The sequence below is a fragment of the Schistocerca serialis genome, chromosome 5 (assembly GCF_023864345.2).
Source record: "Schistocerca serialis cubense isolate TAMUIC-IGC-003099 chromosome 5, iqSchSeri2.2, whole genome shotgun sequence".
NCBI classification, from domain to species: Eukaryota; Metazoa; Arthropoda; class Insecta; order Orthoptera; family Acrididae; genus Schistocerca; species Schistocerca serialis.
In genome coordinates, this window is record NC_064642.1 from 468,642,059 (window position 1) to 468,662,564 (window position 20,506).

General features: G+C 44.0%; 1 protein-coding gene across 1 annotated transcript in view; it reads right to left on the reverse strand.

The window, feature by feature from the left end:
* The window catches only part of LOC126482004 (methyl farnesoate epoxidase-like), a 107,637-nt gene that overhangs the window by 36,254 nt on the left and 50,877 nt on the right, over positions 1-20,506 (reverse strand). Inside the window, exon 3 of the mRNA XM_050105970.1 lies at positions 7,886-8,104. Coding sequence (XP_049961927.1) covers positions 7,886-8,104 — 219 coding nt within the window. The remainder of the gene's footprint in view (positions 1-7,885; positions 8,105-20,506) is intronic.

The following is a 20,506-nucleotide window of genomic DNA, read 5'->3' on the forward strand; positions in this document are numbered from 1 at the left end:
TTACTCCCTCTTCCCGGATATCCGCGATCAAACTGACACCTCTGTCCCTCCCCTCGCTCCTGGTTTCCAGTACTTGGGCAACATTGCACCCACGGAACTCAATGCCCCTATCACTACACAGGATCGCATTGATACACTCCGCACAAAATGCAACACCGCTCCTGGTCACGATCGTGTCACCTACCGTCACCTTCGTGAAGCTCCTGTCTCTTTCCTCTCCACCCTGGCCAGGCTCTACAATGTAGTCCTGTCCACCGGTTACTACCCCGACCTGTGGAAAACCTCCCGTATCCTCATGTTCCTTAAACCTGGCAAGCCGCCGTCCGCCGTCTCCTCCTACCATCCCATCAGCCTTACCTCGGTCTTCAGCAAGGTCCTGGAATCTATCCTCACCCGACGCATCCACCGGCATCTCCGCCAGCACAGCCTCCTTCCCGTAACCCAGTGTGGCTTTTGGCCGTCCTTCTCTTCCGACGCCCTTCTCCTTCACCTCACTCATCTCCTTTCTGAACAGCTTAATTCCCGTCGCTCCGCAATCTTCCTCTCCCTGGACCTCGAACGTGCTTATGACCGCGTATGGCATTCCGGTCTCCTCTTCAAGCTCCAAACCTTCGCCCTTCCCATTAACTACGTCCGTCTGATCGGCTCCTTTCTCTCCCGCCGTCCTTCCTATGTCACCATCCATAACACAAGATTCCTACACCTCTTTCCCCTCTGCCGGTGTGCCCAAAGGCTCCGTCCTCTCCCCCCTTCTGTACCTTTTGTACACAGCGGACATGCCGCCGCCGTCTACCCCCGTCCACCTTCTCCAGTTTGCCGATGACACTGCCTTCCTTGCCCTTGCCCCCACCCTGCAGCGCTCCCAACACCTTTTCCAATCCCATCTTGACCGGTTCGCCTATCACATCCATCTCCCCTCCCCCATGCGGATTCTGTACGACCTCATTCCGTTCCCCCACCTCCTCCTTTTCCTTGAACGGATACGGATCCTGTACACCTCCTGAAAACTCGATCCTCCTCACCCACTTGTCTCCCCCATCCTCTCCCACCTCCGCCCGCTGCCGCACCTGTATTCCCACGTCGCACCCGGTCTCCATCTCTACCCTCCTTACCCTCTCCCAAGGTGACTTCCGCCAGCTCCCCCTCCCTGATGATGCCCTCCTGCCCTCCATCTACCCCTCCTACCCACTTTGATCCTCCCTCCCTCTTCCTGTGTTTGCTCCTTTGTGCACCCTCCCTCCCTTCTCTATCCCTTCCCTCCCTCCTCCATTTCTCCCAACTCCTCCCTCGGGCTTCCCCTCCCCTGTCCCTCTACTCCTCCTCCCATCTCCTCAGTCATTGGCATCTTTGTTCTCCCCTCTCCCCCCCCCCTCGCCCTTCTTCCCCTCTTGGCAGGTCCCCGGACTCGCACACGCTAGGTGGACATTCGCGCGCCGGAGATCATCACCATCAGTGTCTCATGTGTGCCGTCGTGTTCAGTGTTCACCGTCGCGCTCTATCGTTCACCTGTGCCATCGACATCTTCAGTGTTTGTGCGTCGTGCCAACAGTTTGTAGTGTGGATTATCGTCGAGTGTGAACGGCTCCGTGTTTGTCTTTATGTGTCTACTGTTTTATTCCCCACCGTTATGTAACTTAATGTATTCTTTCTGTTGCTTCTTTGTTTCTTCTATGGCTGAAGAGCAGCGTAACAAGCTGCTGACAACCTGCCTGTTTGTACGGGTTTAAAAAGAACAATAAGGGGAAAAAAACCCTAGTCCAGCCAGTCTGGTACTCGCTCTGGATTGCGTCTCTATCTCGGCGGCACTGCGTTCTGGTCGTTGCTCGTTGTTGACATTTGCCTGGCTCTGGTTCCGAGTGGATTTACTGTTGGTTTTGGTGTTGTGGTTTCTACAAGCCTGCGTTGTTTATCTGTTCCTTGTTGTGTCGGTCATAGTCGGTCGTTGTCGGTTGTTGTCGGTTGTCGTTGGTCTGTCACCCGACTCGTCCTTGTGTTTACCCGATGGTGCGTGCTCCACCGCCGGCGGCTTCCCCCCCTAGCGGCTCCGATCCGCAGCCCAAGGCGTTCCCGCGTTGGGTTTTGGTTACTACAGTGCTGCTACTCTTAATGGATGTCAATGCATAAAAGAAATACGGATGGGTTCCCTTTCCACACCGGGGTTGAAGAAAATGACTCAGAAGTTCAAATTAACAGGAGATTTGTGAATTGTGTGGCGACCGAGATCACCAAATTCGGACCTGTGTGATTTCTGGCCGTGGGGTTAGTCGAAGGACAGGGTTTATCAATGTGACACTAAAACATCAAGAGACTGAAGATGACCATAGCGAAGGAGGTGGGGAACATCCCACTTGAGATGTTTTATGCAGCAATAGAACAGTCTCTGATCTTTAGTTTGTCAGTCATGGATGCAAATGATCAGCCCATTGAGCAACGTTTGTAACCTAGAGCCGCGTGGGATTAGCCGAGCGGTCTGGGCGCTGCGGTCATGGACTGTGCGGCTGGTCCCGGCGGAGGTTCGAGTCCTCCCTGGAGCATGGTTGTGTGTGTTTGTTCTTAGGATAATTTAGGTTAAGTAGTGTGTAAGCTTAGGGACTGATGACCTTAGCAGTTGAGTCCCATAGGATTTCACACACATTTGAACACTTGTAACCTAGAGCGTAAACATGGTACACAACTAACAAGTATTACCCTTTCATGTGGAAATCGAAATGTGTTTCCTTCAATGGTTTATTAGTTATTTCTCTTCTGTATGTCCTTAAAAACGTTTCCGTAAAGTTTTGTTGTCCTACAATCGCACGTTTTTCATGGGGGCCCTCTCAAGTAGCGAAAGTTTAATTATAACCACCCTATAAATACATGAGAGAGAGAGAGAGAGATTTAGTAATGTTTTTGAGTCCCTCCATGTGTGTGTACCTAGTCATTTTTTATTACCATTATATTATACAACGGGGAAGGGATGTCTAGCACATCTGTGGGGTATCCAGCATTATTTATTGTTACCATTGCAGACAGGGTTTTGAACAAGGATAAACAGGATGGAGGATCTAGCGTATTTCCTTGAGAATGGGACTTTTTTAAACAAAATACACTCTTTCTACATAACAGCTATTCTGTCGACATGCTGGGACTCATTTTTTAAACAAAGAACACTCTTGCTACAAAGAATTCCACTGTGAAGGAGTTGGGGTAATTCTTCAAACATCCTTGCTACGAAAAAAGTTACACTATGGAGGTGCAAGATCATTTTTAAACAAATTACGATCATAGACATCTGGTTATAGGTTTATCGATTACTGCAATACCCCATTTGAAAATATTTGTCGCAGTATTTAATTATCACTGACTGTTTAAGAGATGCTAGAACAGTCATATATTATGTGGCCAAGACCGCACAGCTCACTGGCCAGACCAGTACTTCAAGCACACCACTTGAGGACAGGCAGCTGCTATCTGGTTATGAAAGTGAATATTTGCAGTCGGCACAATATAGAAATGTTTGTTTTTGTACATAATGCTTTTAAATTTGCATTCCGAAGTGTAGTGATCTTCATGATAATGGGGTCTACATGTGGAATGTTAGCCGGCCGAGCGGTTCTAGGCGCTACAGTCTGGAACCGCGCGACCACTACGGTCGCAGGTTCGAATCCTGCCTCGGGCATGGATGTGTGTGATGTCCTTAGGTTAATTAGGTTTAAGTAGTTCTAAGTTCTAGGGGACTGATGACCTCAGATGTTAAGTTCCATAGTGCTCAGAGCCATTTGAATCATTTTTGTGGACTGTGAGACTACTTGTAACACTGATGAATAACACGTTGTAAAAGTTCAAAACCATAAGATCCGATGATAACAGCATAGCTCGACCTAAACGGGTCATCGAATAAAATGCTTTTCAGCTATCTATGCTTGTGAATTTTCTTCAGTTACCATACATTGCAGTTCGCCCACAGACTAACCCATGTCAGGAATGTTTAACCAACATAATAACGAAGTCTGTTCCCAGCAACAGGAAGCTCGGGAAACCATAATAAAAACCGCTTCACGCTTAAAGGAAGGAAGACTTTGATTTAGTTTCCCGTCGACGACGAGGTCGTTAGAAACAGAGGACAAGCTCGTTTGGAGGAAGAATGGAGAGGGAAATCAGCCATTTCCTGTCAAAGCAACCATTCCTGATATTTGCATTCAGTGATTTAGAGAAACCGTGGAAACTCTAAAGCTGAATAACTGGATGAGGATTTGGAGTGCTGCCCTCTCGAATGCGAGTCCAGGGTGATAACGACTGAACCCAGAGCTATCCCGTAATTATCAGTGCACGTTATAACTGAAAAACAATGGTTTGCGGGGCGATCGCCAGTTATACAAACAACAGCAGACAAGTAATTCAGGAATTAAGTTTCACACAGTTCCCAAAAGCATTGGGACGAAACGAAAATAGATAAATGCTTGTAAACGTGTAGGTTCGTTTTCGGTTGCACATACTCGTGTATGCTCAATATATTTTACTGATTTGGATTATGAAAGGGATTTGAAATCTAAGCAACTGAATATTCCTTCGAAACGCAAAATGAAGACTCTTGCTGTTGCAGCTCTAAATCTACCATCCTCTGGTGGTGATTTAGGGCATAATAATGAGGGTAATAATGAGAGAAATATTCGGGCACAAAAGCGAAGGTACTGTAATGATGTATATATGTATCTATATATAATGAAGAAAATCCTACTAGACAAAACATTAACCGTGAAAACAAACACTGCTGGGAATGGGACAATGTTTGTCTTCACCAACAATTAGAAATTATGGGAACAGAAATAAGATACCACAGGGAAAAGAATTAGGGGTGATCGCAGGATATGTCGTTTATGGTTCAAATGGCTCTGAGCACTATGGGACTTCACATCTGAGGTCAGAAGTCCCCTAGAACTTATAACTACTAAAACCTAACGAACCTAAGGACATCACACACATCCATGCCCGTGGCAGGATTCAAACATGCGACCAAGCAGTCGCGCGGTTCCGGACTGAAGTGGCTAGAACCGCTCGGCCACTGCCGCCGGCTTTATGTTGTTTATAAAGTTAAAGGAAACACCCCGAATTAGCGCATTTATAAGGTAAACTATCTGATCATGTAAATGTTTCAAGAAAGAACTGACTTCAGGCAATGTCCTTAGAATCTTTAAGGAAGTCAATAGCAAGTTTTATCGAAGTCACTTTCAAAATCCAAGAGAACTTCATGCAGTTTCATTAACCGTAACCGAAAAGTTTTGTACGGTAAAAGGGCATTATAAATGAGAAGTATCCAAGAGTGGAGGCCTTTGTCGTAATTTGTTTCTTACGGGCACGCAGTTTCAACGGAATGAAAGCTATCAACAAGAAACAAAAATGCAAAGGTAGTAAGCGAATTGAGAATGAACATAGACAAAAACTGAAAATAATGAAAAAGTCGCAACATAACTTTACAAAACCTACAGGTCAGTGTGGTCTCAGCCTTTGCGAGCCTCACCCCCCAGGAAAAAGTAGTGTTTTTGCGAGATGGTGAAAGAGGTTGACGTCCTTTGGAGGCTATACGCTAGCATTTCACTATCCATAAAAAAATATTCTAATATAAAGATTAATAATAATAACACTAATGATATTTCACTAAAGCATGGAAAGTCTCGCTTTCATTCATACCTGCCTGTGAGTTACACAAGTGTGCGCCATGTGCCTATAAGCTTCAATGCAGTGCAGCGTGGCAGGAGGGTTTACTGTGACGCCTAGAGTGCATGACTATCCTACGTCACTCGGTGTTTCGTGTCGGAAGATTTATGCTGAAGACCAAGTGCCAATCCCTGCACCAAGCGGCAGTCCTCTGCAGGTCTTCCAGCATTTCGCTACAATTTTACGAAGAAGGACTTCTCCGTGTACAACAGCATTATCTGCGAACTGCAGTGGCCATGTAACACTCGCTTCGGTCATGGCCCAAAGTTATTTTTATGTCTCAAGATCTTGCTAAAATTCTTGAGTCCAGTAACAATGCTGATATGGTAATCAGTAAACTTCCTTTTCCCATAGACAGTACGTAGCAGTATCAAAAGAGCTCCTGAAAGTCAAGGATGACGTCATCAACCTAGGCAGTGGTATCCGTTGCCTCTTGGATCTCGCGGACGTACATGTGTTTCACACGACTGTTGTTTGCGAAATCCGTGTAAATTACTACAGAGAAGAATTTAGCTCAATTATGTGAAAAGGAGAGGAAGTACCGGCACTTATGAGATGTTACTGCCGGCCGGTGTGGTCGAGCGGTTCTAGGCGCTTCAGTCTGGAACCGCGCGAGCGCTACGGCCGATGTTCGAATCGTGCCTCAAGCATGGATGTGTGTGATGTCCTTAGGTTAGTTAGGTATAAGTAGTTCTAAGTTCTAGAGGACTGATGACCTCAGATGTTAAGTCCCATAGTGCTCAGAGCCATTTGAACCATTTTTGAGATGTTACCCAACATTTCTGATAGTTTTAATATTGCGCCCATACAATCAGTAGCAAAATCTTCTGCCGCTAGGCGCCTCTACTTATATCTTTCAATTGCCGTTCTTCCACGTGACGTCATTGTGAGTACATTGCAGTGTACGTTGTTGCTGATTTATTTACAGTGCGTTCTACTGTGTCGGCGAATTTCGAAATGACTGACATGGAAGAACAAAGAAGGATCTCCAATAAGTTTTGTTTTAAGCTCCGCAAAACTGCAGCTGAAACCCTCCGCAGCTAAAGGAGGCTTTTCGTGTGGAAGCTTTAAGCCAAGCAAGAACATCTGAGTGATTTAAGTGAATAAAGATTGCCGGGAGCCCACCCTCGGACGAACTGTCATTAGACCCGACTCCAGAAACGATCGCGAAAGTACCAGGCGGTTACAGGTAAAGTGCAGCTGCTCGCAGAGGTCCAGTGTGAGCTGGAATTGTCGAATGACAGCAAAATTTGGTAGATATGCTAATGAGTTAATGTGGAATCGATTTACTGTGGAAACGTTAGTTACAATTTTGGCCACCAGGTGCAAACATGGCGCTGAAGCAAAACAGCAGTGGAAGATACCATCCTTTCCACAACCCAAAAAGTCGCGCCAAGTTAGCAGTAACACCAAGTCGATGCTAATGCTTTCTTTTTAACTTTTTTTTACGTCCGTGGAATTGTACGTAAGGAATTTTTTCCATATGGTCAGACAGTCACATAGATGTTTTGAGATGATTGAGGGAAGAGGGCTGCGCGGGATTAGCCGAGCGGTCCAAGGCGCTGCAGTCATGGACTGTGCGTCTGGTCCCGGCGGAGGTTCGAGTCTTCCCTCTGACATGGATGTCTGTGTTTGTCCTCAGGATAATTTAGGTTAAATAGTGTGTAAGCTTAGGGACTGATGACCTTAGCAGTTAAGCCCCATAAGATTTCACACACATTTGAGCTTTTTTTTTAAAGGGAAGAGGTAAAATGCAAACGTGCAATGGGAGAACAAAGACTGGTTGCTACTTCACGCATGCACGTCGCTCACTGTGACGGAATTCCTGGCAAAATACAACATGGCAACTGTCTCCCATTTTCACTACTCACCTGACCTAGCCCCTTGCGTTTCTTCCTCTTCCCGAAAATGACAATGAAGTTGAAAGGGCAACTTTTTGATTACACAAAACAGATTCCAATGGAATAGCAACAGATGAGTACAATTCATCGAGCACACTTCCAGCACTGCTTCCAAAACGGGGAAAATACCAGGAAGTGTTACATACAAGCGAATGGAGACTATTTTGAAGGTGACAGTGGACATTAAAATTTGATGCATGTTTTCTAATTATTAGTGTGCGTTCTTGAAACTTTTAGGTAGCACCTCGCAGACACTACCTAGCAGTACATGAATGGACAGGTGTACTCACCAGCACAGAATTGGAGTATGACGTTGAGCACGGAGGGCGCCAACACCTTCTTGAGCTGTGTTGGCCTTCCACGGCTGTTGCTCAGTACGTCCAGCAGGGCACGCGCCTCCTTCCCCACCTGAGCCTGCATGGCAGCCCCACTGAAGCCCAGCGAGCGCAGCTGACGCATCACGAAGGCGCGTTGCTCCTGCCACAGCTTGCCGTCCACCACTGATACACCTGAGCATCCGATACACATTACCAACAGTAAAATTTTTGACGGCCAGTCAGACCAGAAATTCGGTATCAAGGCAAAAGGGTAAAAAGGCTTGGACGGGTGGACGGGGGGGGGGGGGGGGGGGGGGAGGGGGTAGTTGGACGTCATCTGGCCTTACACTTTACATTCTTTACATTGATTGATAGAGTTGTTTGATGTCCTTTTAAGGGATATCATGCCAAAATCTGTTCAATTTACGCATTGGATAGTCAAAATCACAAGCTTGTTGGAGGGCTCTGCCATAATGCTCCAAACGTTCTCAGTTGGGGAAAGATCCAGTGACATTGTTGACCAACACAGGATTTGGGAAGCACGGAGACAAGTTGTACAACCTCTCGCCATGTGCGGGTGGGCTTTATCTTGCTGAAATGTAAGCCCAGGATGGTTTGCCATGAAGATTAACAAAATGGGACATGGGATATCGTCGACATACCGCACTGCTGTAAGGGCGCCGTGGATAACAACCAACGTGGTTATGGTCCAACTGAAATGGCACCCCAGAGTATCAGTCCTAGCTGTCAGGCCTCATGGTATGCGACAGTCAGGTTGGTATCCCACAGCTGTCCAGGGCGTCTTCAAACACGTCTTCACTGGTCATCGGGGCTCAGTTCAAAGGGGGACTCATCACTGAAGACAATTCTACTCCAATCAGATTTGAGAGCAAACGTGCCCAACACCATTGGAAACAGGCTTTTTGGTGTACAGAGGTCAACGGTAGTCTCTCTATTAAATGCCGTTGTGCTCACTGCTGCACCAGTTGCACGTGAATTGATGATAATGATGAATCAAGGGCTCTGAGGCCCTCTTTGGCGATTGCTCAGTCCTCATGTTCTGTTTTCTCTGCACGTTGACCGCTTTCTTCTCAACAATGTGTTCGACCAAGATTCACCCACTCCTGCCAACATCGTCAGATAGTGGTATCGCTCCTATTCAAACGTCGAGCGATTCTCCAGTTGCTCTAAGCAGCTTCTTTGAACTCAGCTACGCATCCTATCACAGATGCTGACATCTGAATATATTATTCACGTGCTTGTGTGCGAGACACAGTTACTGTCCAACTGAGTTCATGGAATGAAATTCGCAATAACCTAATGTCCTGGTATCGACATCTTACCTGTTCACTACCCTTGTCAGCTGTGCGGTGAAATTGCACTGCAAAGTCACATATTCATCCACTGGGTGGCAAATTTTACCGTTTTGTATTTTGTTCTATAACTGTACGAATATTAGTTTGTGACCAATTTGCATAACTTCTTTGTGATGCGTTGTTCTTTTTTTTGTCGTACATTGTATGCAGAAAGAAAAAAATTGGCTCTGGTCAGCTATATTAAAAGAAAATGTCTGAGTGAAACTGAACTTTCAGTGACTCATGAATAGTTTTCATATCCACACAAAGGAGAAATCTATTTTCTTGCGCACTTTTTAAAACAGCTGCTACACATATGATTTCCGTTTTGACATAAAAAGTAAATCTTGAAAGTTGTCTGTTATAATTTGCGAACTTCGATATACTATGTTCTTACACCGAGCGAGATGGTACAGTGGTTAATGGACTGCACTTGCATTCTGGGGGACAACAGTTCAAATCTGTGTTCAGCCATCTTTATGTTTTCCATGATTTCCCTACATAGCTCCAGGGAAATCCTGGGATACTTCCTTTGATAGGGCATGGCCAATTTCCTTTGAAACGGCATGGTCATTTTCCTTCCACATCATTGAAACATTTTGAGATTGTGCTCCAATGTCCTCGATGTCGACAGAACGTTAAACCCTAATATTCTTTCCTTCCTCCTAAGTTCTTGCACGTTAACTACGCATGAATAATCTGCACCCAGTGGCTGATTTTCCGTGTATTCACTCCCACATCTGTCATGCTAGTTTATCTTGCCTAAGAGCTTTGAGAGGGGAAAGGCATCGGCCAATGACAACTGAGGGCGCTGAGACGCTCCACACGGCTTGCACGTTTGAAGGAGAGCAAAACCTTGTTTTTCGTGTGTGTTCCATTTGAGCTGTTCTGGTGTTTAGGTGTTTGTATTACTTATTTGTGATGGTGTGTGCTTTTGAGCGTGACTGCGTTGAATCTTACTGAGAAAATTGGAGAGCGAAATCTGAAAGCAGCTTACAACTCATATTCACGACGTCATACTGGGAACTCTATTCAGTATTTCTCCACACGTCTACTCTGGAATACAAGGTAATGTCTATCTCTTACTTATGATTTGGTGGGCCATATCAGAAAAGTAATATTCCATGCTTAGGAAGGAATAATGAATAACAGAGTAATATTCGAGGTTACGATTAACATGGGGCAGCTTCAATTCTGCTCACGTGCTGTATTTGTTCATAATTGAGTTTAGCAAGCCAGTATTTTGTTCACCAAAGCGTTTTTGCAGATTTTATATTTCATGACTATCCAGAAGAGTAAGGCTTTGTATGATAGCGGCCTGTATATCACATAATTCATGTAATGTTAATCATATTGTTATATGTGAAAACAGATATATTCATTGGGAGCTAATAATCACAAGTCAAAAGACAATGTCATATCCTTATTAATATTTTGTTCCTTCCATCAGTTTGAAAGAGTAACCATAGGGCCCTGCACTAGTGCCTCACACAGGATTAATAAGAGAAATAGCCTCGTGCTCTCAGCTTAATTATTAGTTTGATAATAACCACTTCTCATGTTGTACAAATTGCATAGCCAGCAAGAATTTCAATTACTTTATTAATACATCGTTTATAGACTGCAGAATGTATAAGACATTTGTAAACGCAAAACGTTGAACTACTGTTGTCATTTCTTTGCTTTCTGTTCATACGTCTAGGTCTCATGTGTTAAAGCTGATGGGACCTGATGGGTCTCTTGCTTTATCAAGTATATTTGTTATAAATATCTGTCAGAGATATCTACTCACAGGTTTGTGCATCAGAAATGGAAAGCCTTGATCCTGGGGGGCATCAGGAGGAAGTCTGTGTAATTGTCGCTATGTAAATAAATATATCCAAAAAAACTTTTTTGTGCTATTATTTTCAACCCAGTCATCAGCCTTGCTAATGAATATGTTAATATGGGACATATTCATTGACAGATATGCCTAATGATAGCATAGCCTAGCAGCTGAAAGATTACTTGGTGACCATATGCAGAGGTGGAACACCGCTCGGCAGACTCTCCTTATAGTATTTGATTGTAAGAGCCCTTTGCACACCCATCTTTGGGTGATATCCGCGTCTATACAGTAAGTGTACATTTTTGATCTGAGCCCCACGAACTGCACAATCTGCAAGCCATTCATCTCATCGTTTATCAGTCCGATAACTTTCTTATTCTAAGACGTTATACTGTAAGGAATATTAGCCGTACGTCCAGACAGGTCGAATTGTTCAGGATTTTACCTAATTACTGCATATGAATCACGGCCTTTAGCTTAGTTCGTGAAAGTGCCTACATCCTTATAAATAACTAGACATCAGCAAAGTTTGCAAACTCGTCCTGGAATATGTACATGTGGAGTTTGGAGAGGTCTAGAATACAATTACTCATATAGATAGGCTTCGTGAACTCTACTGAAACCTTAGCCATCTCCACAGTGAGCAGTAATCATTCATTGAAGGTTGTGGCCCACTTAAAATTTGGCCTGGAAAAGTAATCTTTGGTTCCATAACGCCAGTCCTAAAAGTGAACTAAATGAATCTCACGACTGAATTATTCACTAATTTATAAAAATGTTTCTCAAAATCACACAATACGACAACACTCCGTTCGGCATTAATATTAACGTACTACTTCAACCAGGCATGCTGGTCAAAGGAGGTAATGTAAGTGATTCTAACAAGATGCATCCCCATCCTGAGACATTGCTGGAGGTTTCTGTAGTGTAGAATGTATTTCTGTTTATTCCGCAGCATTGTCTTAGGGACAGAAGCATTTCGTGAAACTAGGCACTTCAGACACAATGTTAAGTCGCTGTGTACATCTTGCAAATTGGTGAGGTACTCCAGGTCTTCCTCCTGGACATATCCGTTACCAGCATCAGCAGCCACAGGTTCGATCTCATCTTTCAATCTGACGATTTGATATCTGGAAGACCATCAGACCTCTTCAAAAAGTATGTGAAGCCCATACAGATTGTTTACATCTAAGTAAAATAAATACTTTAAATCCTCATATGGTCTGTACTGATCCTCATTCATTCGTGGATTGTTCCCTTGGCATACCTCTGGATGCACTGGCCAAGTCCCTCGAGGATCCTCCATTTGAAAAAAGCGACATATCAACCTTAATCAACAGTTCGATGTTGATCTCTGTTTCTTTTTTAGCAGTACATCACACGAAAATCCTGGCGCAGTTTAATAGAAGGCAGGATCCAGAGTGTATGCTCCCAGGCAGTGGCGGCTCGTGACCAAAGAAGATGGTGGTGCACTTTACTCACGAAGGAAAACATCAACAAAAGAGAGAAAATCAGTACACTGCTCAATGTTTTTGTGATGCCTGATATAAACAGGCAGCTCGCTTGTGTCACTCCTGCTTCTACTCATAATAAAACCAAAAGATGTACACAGAAAAAAGTATTACTTTTGCAGAATAAAAGGAATTAAAATCAACTGCACCTCTATGTACTCAAACAGCGGTAGGCATGCCTAACTAACCTTTTTCAGCAGGACTGATGCTAACGCCGTTCGATTATATCTCTGACTTTGAATGTGGGGGAGATCACTTGTACTGGAACTCTAGTCTTCTTTCCTTCAGATTTGCATATCTTTCAATCACTCTTTGACTGAAGTCCGCAATTCCTAAAATGAGCTCTCCTCCAATACACAGCATCGCGAGTGCTCATAGTCTTTCTTGGTCCATAGTATTCCGCAAGAAGGTTTTGATGCAGTTCAGCGAAGAAAAACAATGTTCTGCTTCTGATGTGGTCATTGTAATTGTAATTTCAGGAGCTTCACAGATTCGCTCAGTGTATCACCAAGATTATTGTCTGTTATGTAATCCAGAAAGCTCAAAGCTCCACGCATGCTTTTGAACTCCTCTCTTCCATAAGTAACAGAGAGTTCCGTTCGAAGTTTCTTTGCTTCCAAAAAGAGTAGCATTCAATAGCAGCTCTGGAAGAAGTTTCTGGAAAAGTGGAAGAGTAAGTAGCGAATTTCTCTGCTAGAAAGAGAGGGGCTGTAACTAGCTGTCCAGTGAACTTGCATCTTTCTTTTGCCTCTTAACTTACGACATCACATACTTTTTTTGCCTCCTGCAATAGATTACACATCGCTGAGCCATCTCCAGTTCTCCTTCTTTTATGGTACTCGTGTAAACCTGTTGAATTTTCAATCACTCCTTCCCTAATGTTTGCAATTTCACGCTCAAAAGCTGTCAGCTGACTTTGTGCGTTAGTTGGGTCAATATCCCTTTTTGTAGCTGGTTATACAAAATATCCACATGGATTATAATTTTACGAAAAAATGAAAGCCAAAAAATGAACTTTTCATCCTTCAAAATTGTTACTAAGCCACAGGCTTGCACGATCGTGTTCTCATTAAACAGTTTTTTTCCCCTGGCTCATATTATTCATACTCGTGATAATATCTTCCCTATATTCCAAAACGGTATTGACGCTACTTGACTGAAAATTCCAACGAGTAGGTACTGAACATGGCAGTTGTTTTCGTACTATTTCGTCGAGAACTGCTGTTCTTTGAGTAGGTGCTGAAAAGTAGCTGTTAAAGTCCCTGAAGTTTAGTGAAGAATATTCGCAAATTTTTATTAATGGAAGCGGCTTTAAGCATAATGAGATTCAACTGGTGGGCATAACAATGAATGTATCAAGCGTTGGGAAACTTTTCCTTAACAAGAGCCTGCACCCCATGTGACGAACCACTCATGACTGCTGCACCATCATATGTTTGCGCTATTAGCTTATGTCGACAATTCCCCAAATGATTATTTATCTGTTCGATGATGGACGTTGCCAAAGACTGGGCACCATGCTTTTCTTGTGTTCTAAAGTTACAAAATCTTTCAACTGGTTTTCCGTTGCGATGTACCTATATACTATAACCACCTGGAAAACACAGGCTACATCGCTGCTTTCGTCAGCTATTATGGCCAAAAACTCAGCATCCTTAATCTCCTTTCTAATTTCCGCTTGGCAGACTTGAAGCATGCACTGGAAGAGTTCATCCTGGATGGTTTCTGAGGTTTCTTTGAAAACTGTAGATTCCTCTAAATGCGATTTTAATACAGAGTCAAATGCTACACTAAAATTAATTAAGGAACGAAAAATACCAGGATTGGAATTAGATTCAATATGTACCTATTATCGGTAATATTTTGGTTGTGTAATGCCACGGACCTTCTGTACCCACTGTCTAATTGGGTAGCTATATTTACATTGTCTAGACCTGCCATATTCAAAACGTTATTTACATGGACTGAAGAAAGTTCGTGTTCTCCAATTTTGTCATGGAAGTGTTGAATGTCACAGACTCTGTGTTTAGACCATGAAAGATCTCCTCCAAATAATAAACAAGGAAAACAAAATAAGGCATTTTTCATGTCACAACCACACAGCCATCCATGCTTGTTGTACAAATCAGAGTTAAATTTCCTATTGAATTGGCGACTTTTTGTTTTAACAGTTTGAGCAATTGTTAAAGCACGAGTTGGCCTACCTAGCTTCTTGATTTCTTTCTTCAAACTTCTGTCAACTGAAGGGTTCAAAGAGCAATGAAATTACCTGATTCATTATTTCACTTATTCACTTGTCACTTGAGCCTCAAGATTCACTGTAGCACACGCTAAAATAACTAACACAACGCACAGGAAATAGTTACTTCGCTCGCAGCTGCACCTGAACCGGTAAGGTGGTGCGAGAATCCCGTTTTGTTCGAAGATCCGATAGTTCCGTTTCCCTTCGGAAGAATTCGGGCCCTCTTCCTGCTGCTGGCAGGGTGGCCCGGGTGAGGTGTTTGTATACACAAGGCCGCATACGAGTACAGTGTTGCCAAGCGTTGCCCCCGCACCCCCTCTGACACACCCAAGTCCGCGTTTGCAGCCACAGTGCAACCTGCTGTCGCCGTCGGCACATTCCGTCTAACTCCGCTGTGTTCGGCGTTTGGAGCCCGGGCATTTCAAAAGAGATAAACAGAGCACTACTTCTCCACTAGTATAGAAAGCGCAGAACGCAAACACAGTTGCACAAAATTATTCCTTGGGGGTAGCGCAAACCTGCAAACCTATACAGGAGCCGCCCCTGCTCCTAGGGATACACTCTGGAATTTTTCAGAAACGTGTGTGAACAAGTAAATTCCTGCCAAAAATTCTACGCGTCCCAGCCCTCTGGATCCATTATGGCCGTTTCTTTGAGTTTCATAGGGACTGTGGGTATCCTGGGTAATGTTTTTTTCTGGAGTCTCTCCATCGAATACAGGTATTTGTATCAGAAGACTTCCTCCTTCATCACAAGCTGAAATTTTGTGTCAATGGGATATGCAGTTCTGGTGACACGCATTTTCTCCCAACTTATTATTTCAGCCTGTTACTGAAGAGGTGTGCGCATCTTTCGTAAGGAAACCAGGAAGCAGAGTGATATTGTAGACATGATTCATTTGGAGAATTAAAATGTACATTGTCGTCCACGACGCTGCTGTCTTCAACATAAAATTACGTAAGTGTTCAACAATAAAGTGAGCAACATACCTACTCAAATTACGGAAAAAACGGGTGTGTGTGGTGACAATTGGTACTTGAAGCTGCATGCGTTGTAGCTGCACTACGGAACTTTCCCATTAGATGACAATGTGGTGCTTCAGCTGTTAAATTCAATGGCAGCCCACAAACATAAAATTCAACTGTCTGACTGTATAAGGTGTCATTCTCTCATGGTCATTGGAATGTTTTTGTCATAAAGAACATCAACACTCAACGAAAGTTTTTCGAGCTCAGAGAGAAACTATCTTGCAGGATTATCCACAATGTATGATTCAAATGTCTTTGGACTGGAATCATTTGAGCATACTACTTGATATGAGGTTGCACATGGTATGTGTCGTTCTTTGAAAGTGGTAGGAGAGGCTTTGGGATCACATTTACAGCACGCCACAGGAACCAGTAAACTCAAAGTCAGCGTAGACAACGAAGGGGCATTGTTATTGAAAGTGGACGTTCTTCAACTTTAAGACCTTTTATCCTCAATAGAAATTTCCACACTTTCCTCCCTCAAGCAGTCAGATGTCTTTCTAAAATATCATAGTAAACGAAGTGAGGCATCTACAGCAAAAATTCCCTATGATGTTTTGAGAATTAGGAGAAAAGTGGGTGGGACATGCACTTGATCCAGATGTGTGATGCTTCTCACCTTTGAAGAATAGAAATCACCAATCGCTTTGGAAAAGTAGAGGGGCCCAACTACTTTATGCTTCACATTTCCTTGTTTGCTTCTTCTAATTTACACCCAGACCATAAGTATGAACAAATAATTAGGGTTCTCCCTCTCGAATTTTGGCAGGTCTGAGATTGCGATGAGGATCGAAGTGCTTTTGAAGTTATAATGCTTACAGATGTTAGCTGCTTCATATGTACCTGTAGCTACTGCATAACTCGAGTAATTTCTAAGAGAAACCAGACGTGACCATGTAAAGAAATATTCATCTCCCTTGTTGGTATTGTGCACATTACAACATGCTTTTTTAGCGGAAATATCTTTCGGAAAAAGAATGATATTAGACCATGCAACTTTACTTATATGCAACAAAAATCACAGTCTGACGAAAACATTTCAGACTTGAATTTAAGTGTTGGTTGCCTTGGAGGAGCTTTGTACCTAGGGTGGCATCTGAGAATTACTCTGGCAAGGCTCTATGATCAACAACATAAGGATGATTAACGCAGATACTCAGCAGGTTTCACCCTAATAGTAGAAAATATGCTGGCAGCTCATCTGTTCTTAAGTAAGTAAATCAGGAACTGGCAAGAGTTTAATACTTATCAAAGATAGACATTCTTGAATTCGTTTATAATATGTAATTATTAAAGAAAGAATAGTAAGGCAAATCCAAGCATGTCAAAATGATCACCACAAGGTGATGCTAGTAATAAAATGCCAGCTACAATAAAACAATAAAAAAGAGAAGTTAGAAATTTCACAAGTGAAATTTTGTGCTCTAGGTCCTTAAAGCATTATAGGCAGTTCTGTGTGGGGGCTCTGAGCTTAGAATTTGCAGCAGTTTCGTACGTACTGATGTGTAGTAGTAGTAGTAGTAGTTAAGCATATGGAAAGGAGACATGGAAGAATCGTAAGAAGGAAGAAGGAGGCAATGCAGAGGCGTGCTGTACTCGAGACTTTGGCAGCTGCCAGTGGAATTCAGTGAGTGGAGCAGGCAATGGCAGTGACTAATTGAGATTAAGCTGAAAGATATCAGAGCAGAAGTGGGCAAAATTTTAGATAATATTGGCCTTGTTACCATTAGACTCGATAAGTACACTCCTGGAAATGGAAAAAAGAACACATTGACACCGGTGTGTCAGACCCACCATACTTGCTCCGGACACTGCGAGAGGGCTGTACAAGCAATGATCACACGCACGGCACAGCGGACACACCAGGAACCGCGGTGTTGGCCGTCGAATGGCGCTAGCTGCGCAGCATTTGTGCACCGCCGCCGTCAGTGTCAGCCAGTTTGCCGTGGCATACGGAGCTCCATCGCAGTCTTTAACACTGGTAGCATGCCGCGACAGCGTGGACGTGAACCGTATGTGCAGTTGACGGACTTTGAGCGAGGGCGTACAGTGGGCATGCGGGAGGCCGGGTGGACGTACCGCCGAATTGCTCAACACGTGGGGCGTGAGGTCTCCACAGTACATCGATGTTGTCGCCAGTGGTCGGCGGAAGGTGCACGTGCCCGTCGACCTGGGACCGGACCGCAGCGACGCACGGATGCACGCCAAGACCGTAGGATCCTACGCAGTGCCGTAGGGGACCGCACCGCCACTTCCCAGGAAATTAGGGACACTGTTGCTCCTGGGGTATCGGCGAGGACCATTCGCAACTGTCTCCATGAAGCTGGGCTACGGTCCCGCACACCGTTAGGCCGTCTTCCGCTCATGCCCCAACATCGTGCAGCCCGCCTCCAGTGGTGTCGCGACAGGTGTGAATGGAGGGACGAATGGAGACGCGTCGTCTTCAGCGATGAGAGTCGCTTCTGCCTTGGTGCCAATGATGGTCGTATGCGTGTTTGGCGCCGTGCAGGTGAGCGCCACAATCAGGACTGCATACGACCGAGGCACACAGGGCCAACACCCGGCATCATGGTGTGGGGAGCGATCTCCTACACTGGCCGTACACCACTGGTGATCGTCGAGGGGACACTGAATAGTGCACGGTACATCCAAACCGTCATCGAACCCATCGTTCTACCATTCCTAGACCGGCAAGGGAACTTGCTGTTCCAACAGGACAATGCACGTCCGCATGTATCCCGTGCCACCCAACGTGCTCTAGAAGGTGTAAGTCAACTACCCTGGCCAGCAAGATCTCCGGATCTGTCCCCCATTGAGCATGTTTGGGACTGGATGAAGCGTCGTCTCACGCGGTCTGCACGTCCAGCACGAACGCTGGTCCAACTGAGGCGCCAGGTGGAAATGGCATGGCAAGCCGTTCCACAGGACTACATCCAGCATCTCTACGATCGTCTCCATGGGAGAATAGCAGCCTGCATTGCTGCGAAAGGTGGATATACACTGTACTAGTGCCGACATTGTGCATGCTCTGTTGCCTGTGTCTATGTGCCTGTGGTTCTGTCAGTGTGATCATGTGATGTATCTGACCCCAGGAATGTGTCAATAAAGTTTCCCCTTCCTGGGACAATGAATTCACGGTGTTCTTATTTCAATTTCCAGGAGTGTATAAGTTTGAAGGACCAGTGATTCATGGACTGCAAACCCAAGTGAGCAGCTCGGAAAACCAATTTTCGTCACAACTCAGATCGAGGGGTGGAAAGGTAAACCAGCATGGAAACGGACAAATGATGGACTGAACTTGGTTATCTGTGTCAAAGTTACGGTTGAGGCTCAAATATCGGAGATGGTTATTGTTATGAAAGCAGACAAATTTTGCAGCAGTCTGAAGTGCACAGCAGAAAAATTTACGCAAGTCATTGCATTAGCAGCCTGTATTGCTGCCAAGAACTGCATACCAGAGTACTGTGTTTTGCAACTGTGGTCTATGTTTTAAATAGGTTTTTGTTATAGTTAGGAGAGAGGGGGGGGGGATTGGAAGGGCAATGGAGTGAGGCTGACTGGGGAGAGGAAAGGAAGCAGTGAGAGAATGGTGAGGATGGGATGAGTTTAATAGAAGGGGGTATGCTAAAATAATAGACCATGCATTTACATAAAAATCGTCATTAAAATACTAATAGCATCAAACAATGTTTATGTAAAATGTATAGGGAATCAAATATAAAATGAGGCAAGGTGGACTGAGAGCGGGCAAAGAAGGCAAGGGAATGGGGAGGAAGGGATATTGGCAGGGACGCTATGGGTTTTAACAAAAGAGGATTTTGTACTAAAATTTTGAGACATCTGTTAAGTAGAAATCCTTGTATAAAATAGCAGTATGGATGTGTAAAACAGAAAAGGGGATAAAATAATAGGTTAAAAAAGTGTAAATAAAGTAGCGAAATCTGAATTAGTATCTTAAGATATTCAAAGTGTGAAAGTTTGACAGTATAAAATCATAGAGTCTTAATCTGAAAATATAAAAAATAAAGTTGTATAAAAATTTTATTTTCAAAATATTAAAAGTATAGGCCTACAAAAATGAATGTATTAATAGTAGAAAACAAAAAGATAGTAGAATTATGTAAGTGGAATTATGTAGAGGACCTAGAACTGCATGAAGTGTCATCAAAACTTTTTAAAAACATTAAAAGTAAGAAACCATAAAAGGCGTAAAACAATAAATTATGAAAGTGAAACTATGTGCGGCAACTGAAGTTACATTGGGGTGTTTTGAAATTCTGAATAGATGCATTTGTTTCAGCGTGGTGGCGTTGTTTGGCATGGGTTTGCAGTATGTATGGAAGCCAAGCTGCATGCTGGCTAGGACAGTGGCTGAGTCAATGCGTTGCCACTTCTCTTCTTGTTGGTGAGTGGGGCTGTTGATCACACCTACTCTGCGGTGAGGTGGGCGACTGAAAGACGCTTTCAAAGGTTCTAACAAATACACTGTTAACAAAATGTTATGCTGGCTTAATGTGTTGTCAGGCTGTTGCACATGGTGTGTAAAGATCTTTGTTTCTTACAGTATTGTCAGGAGATACCTCTTAAACTCACTTTTCAGTACTTCCAAATGCATATAAATAGTTCAAAC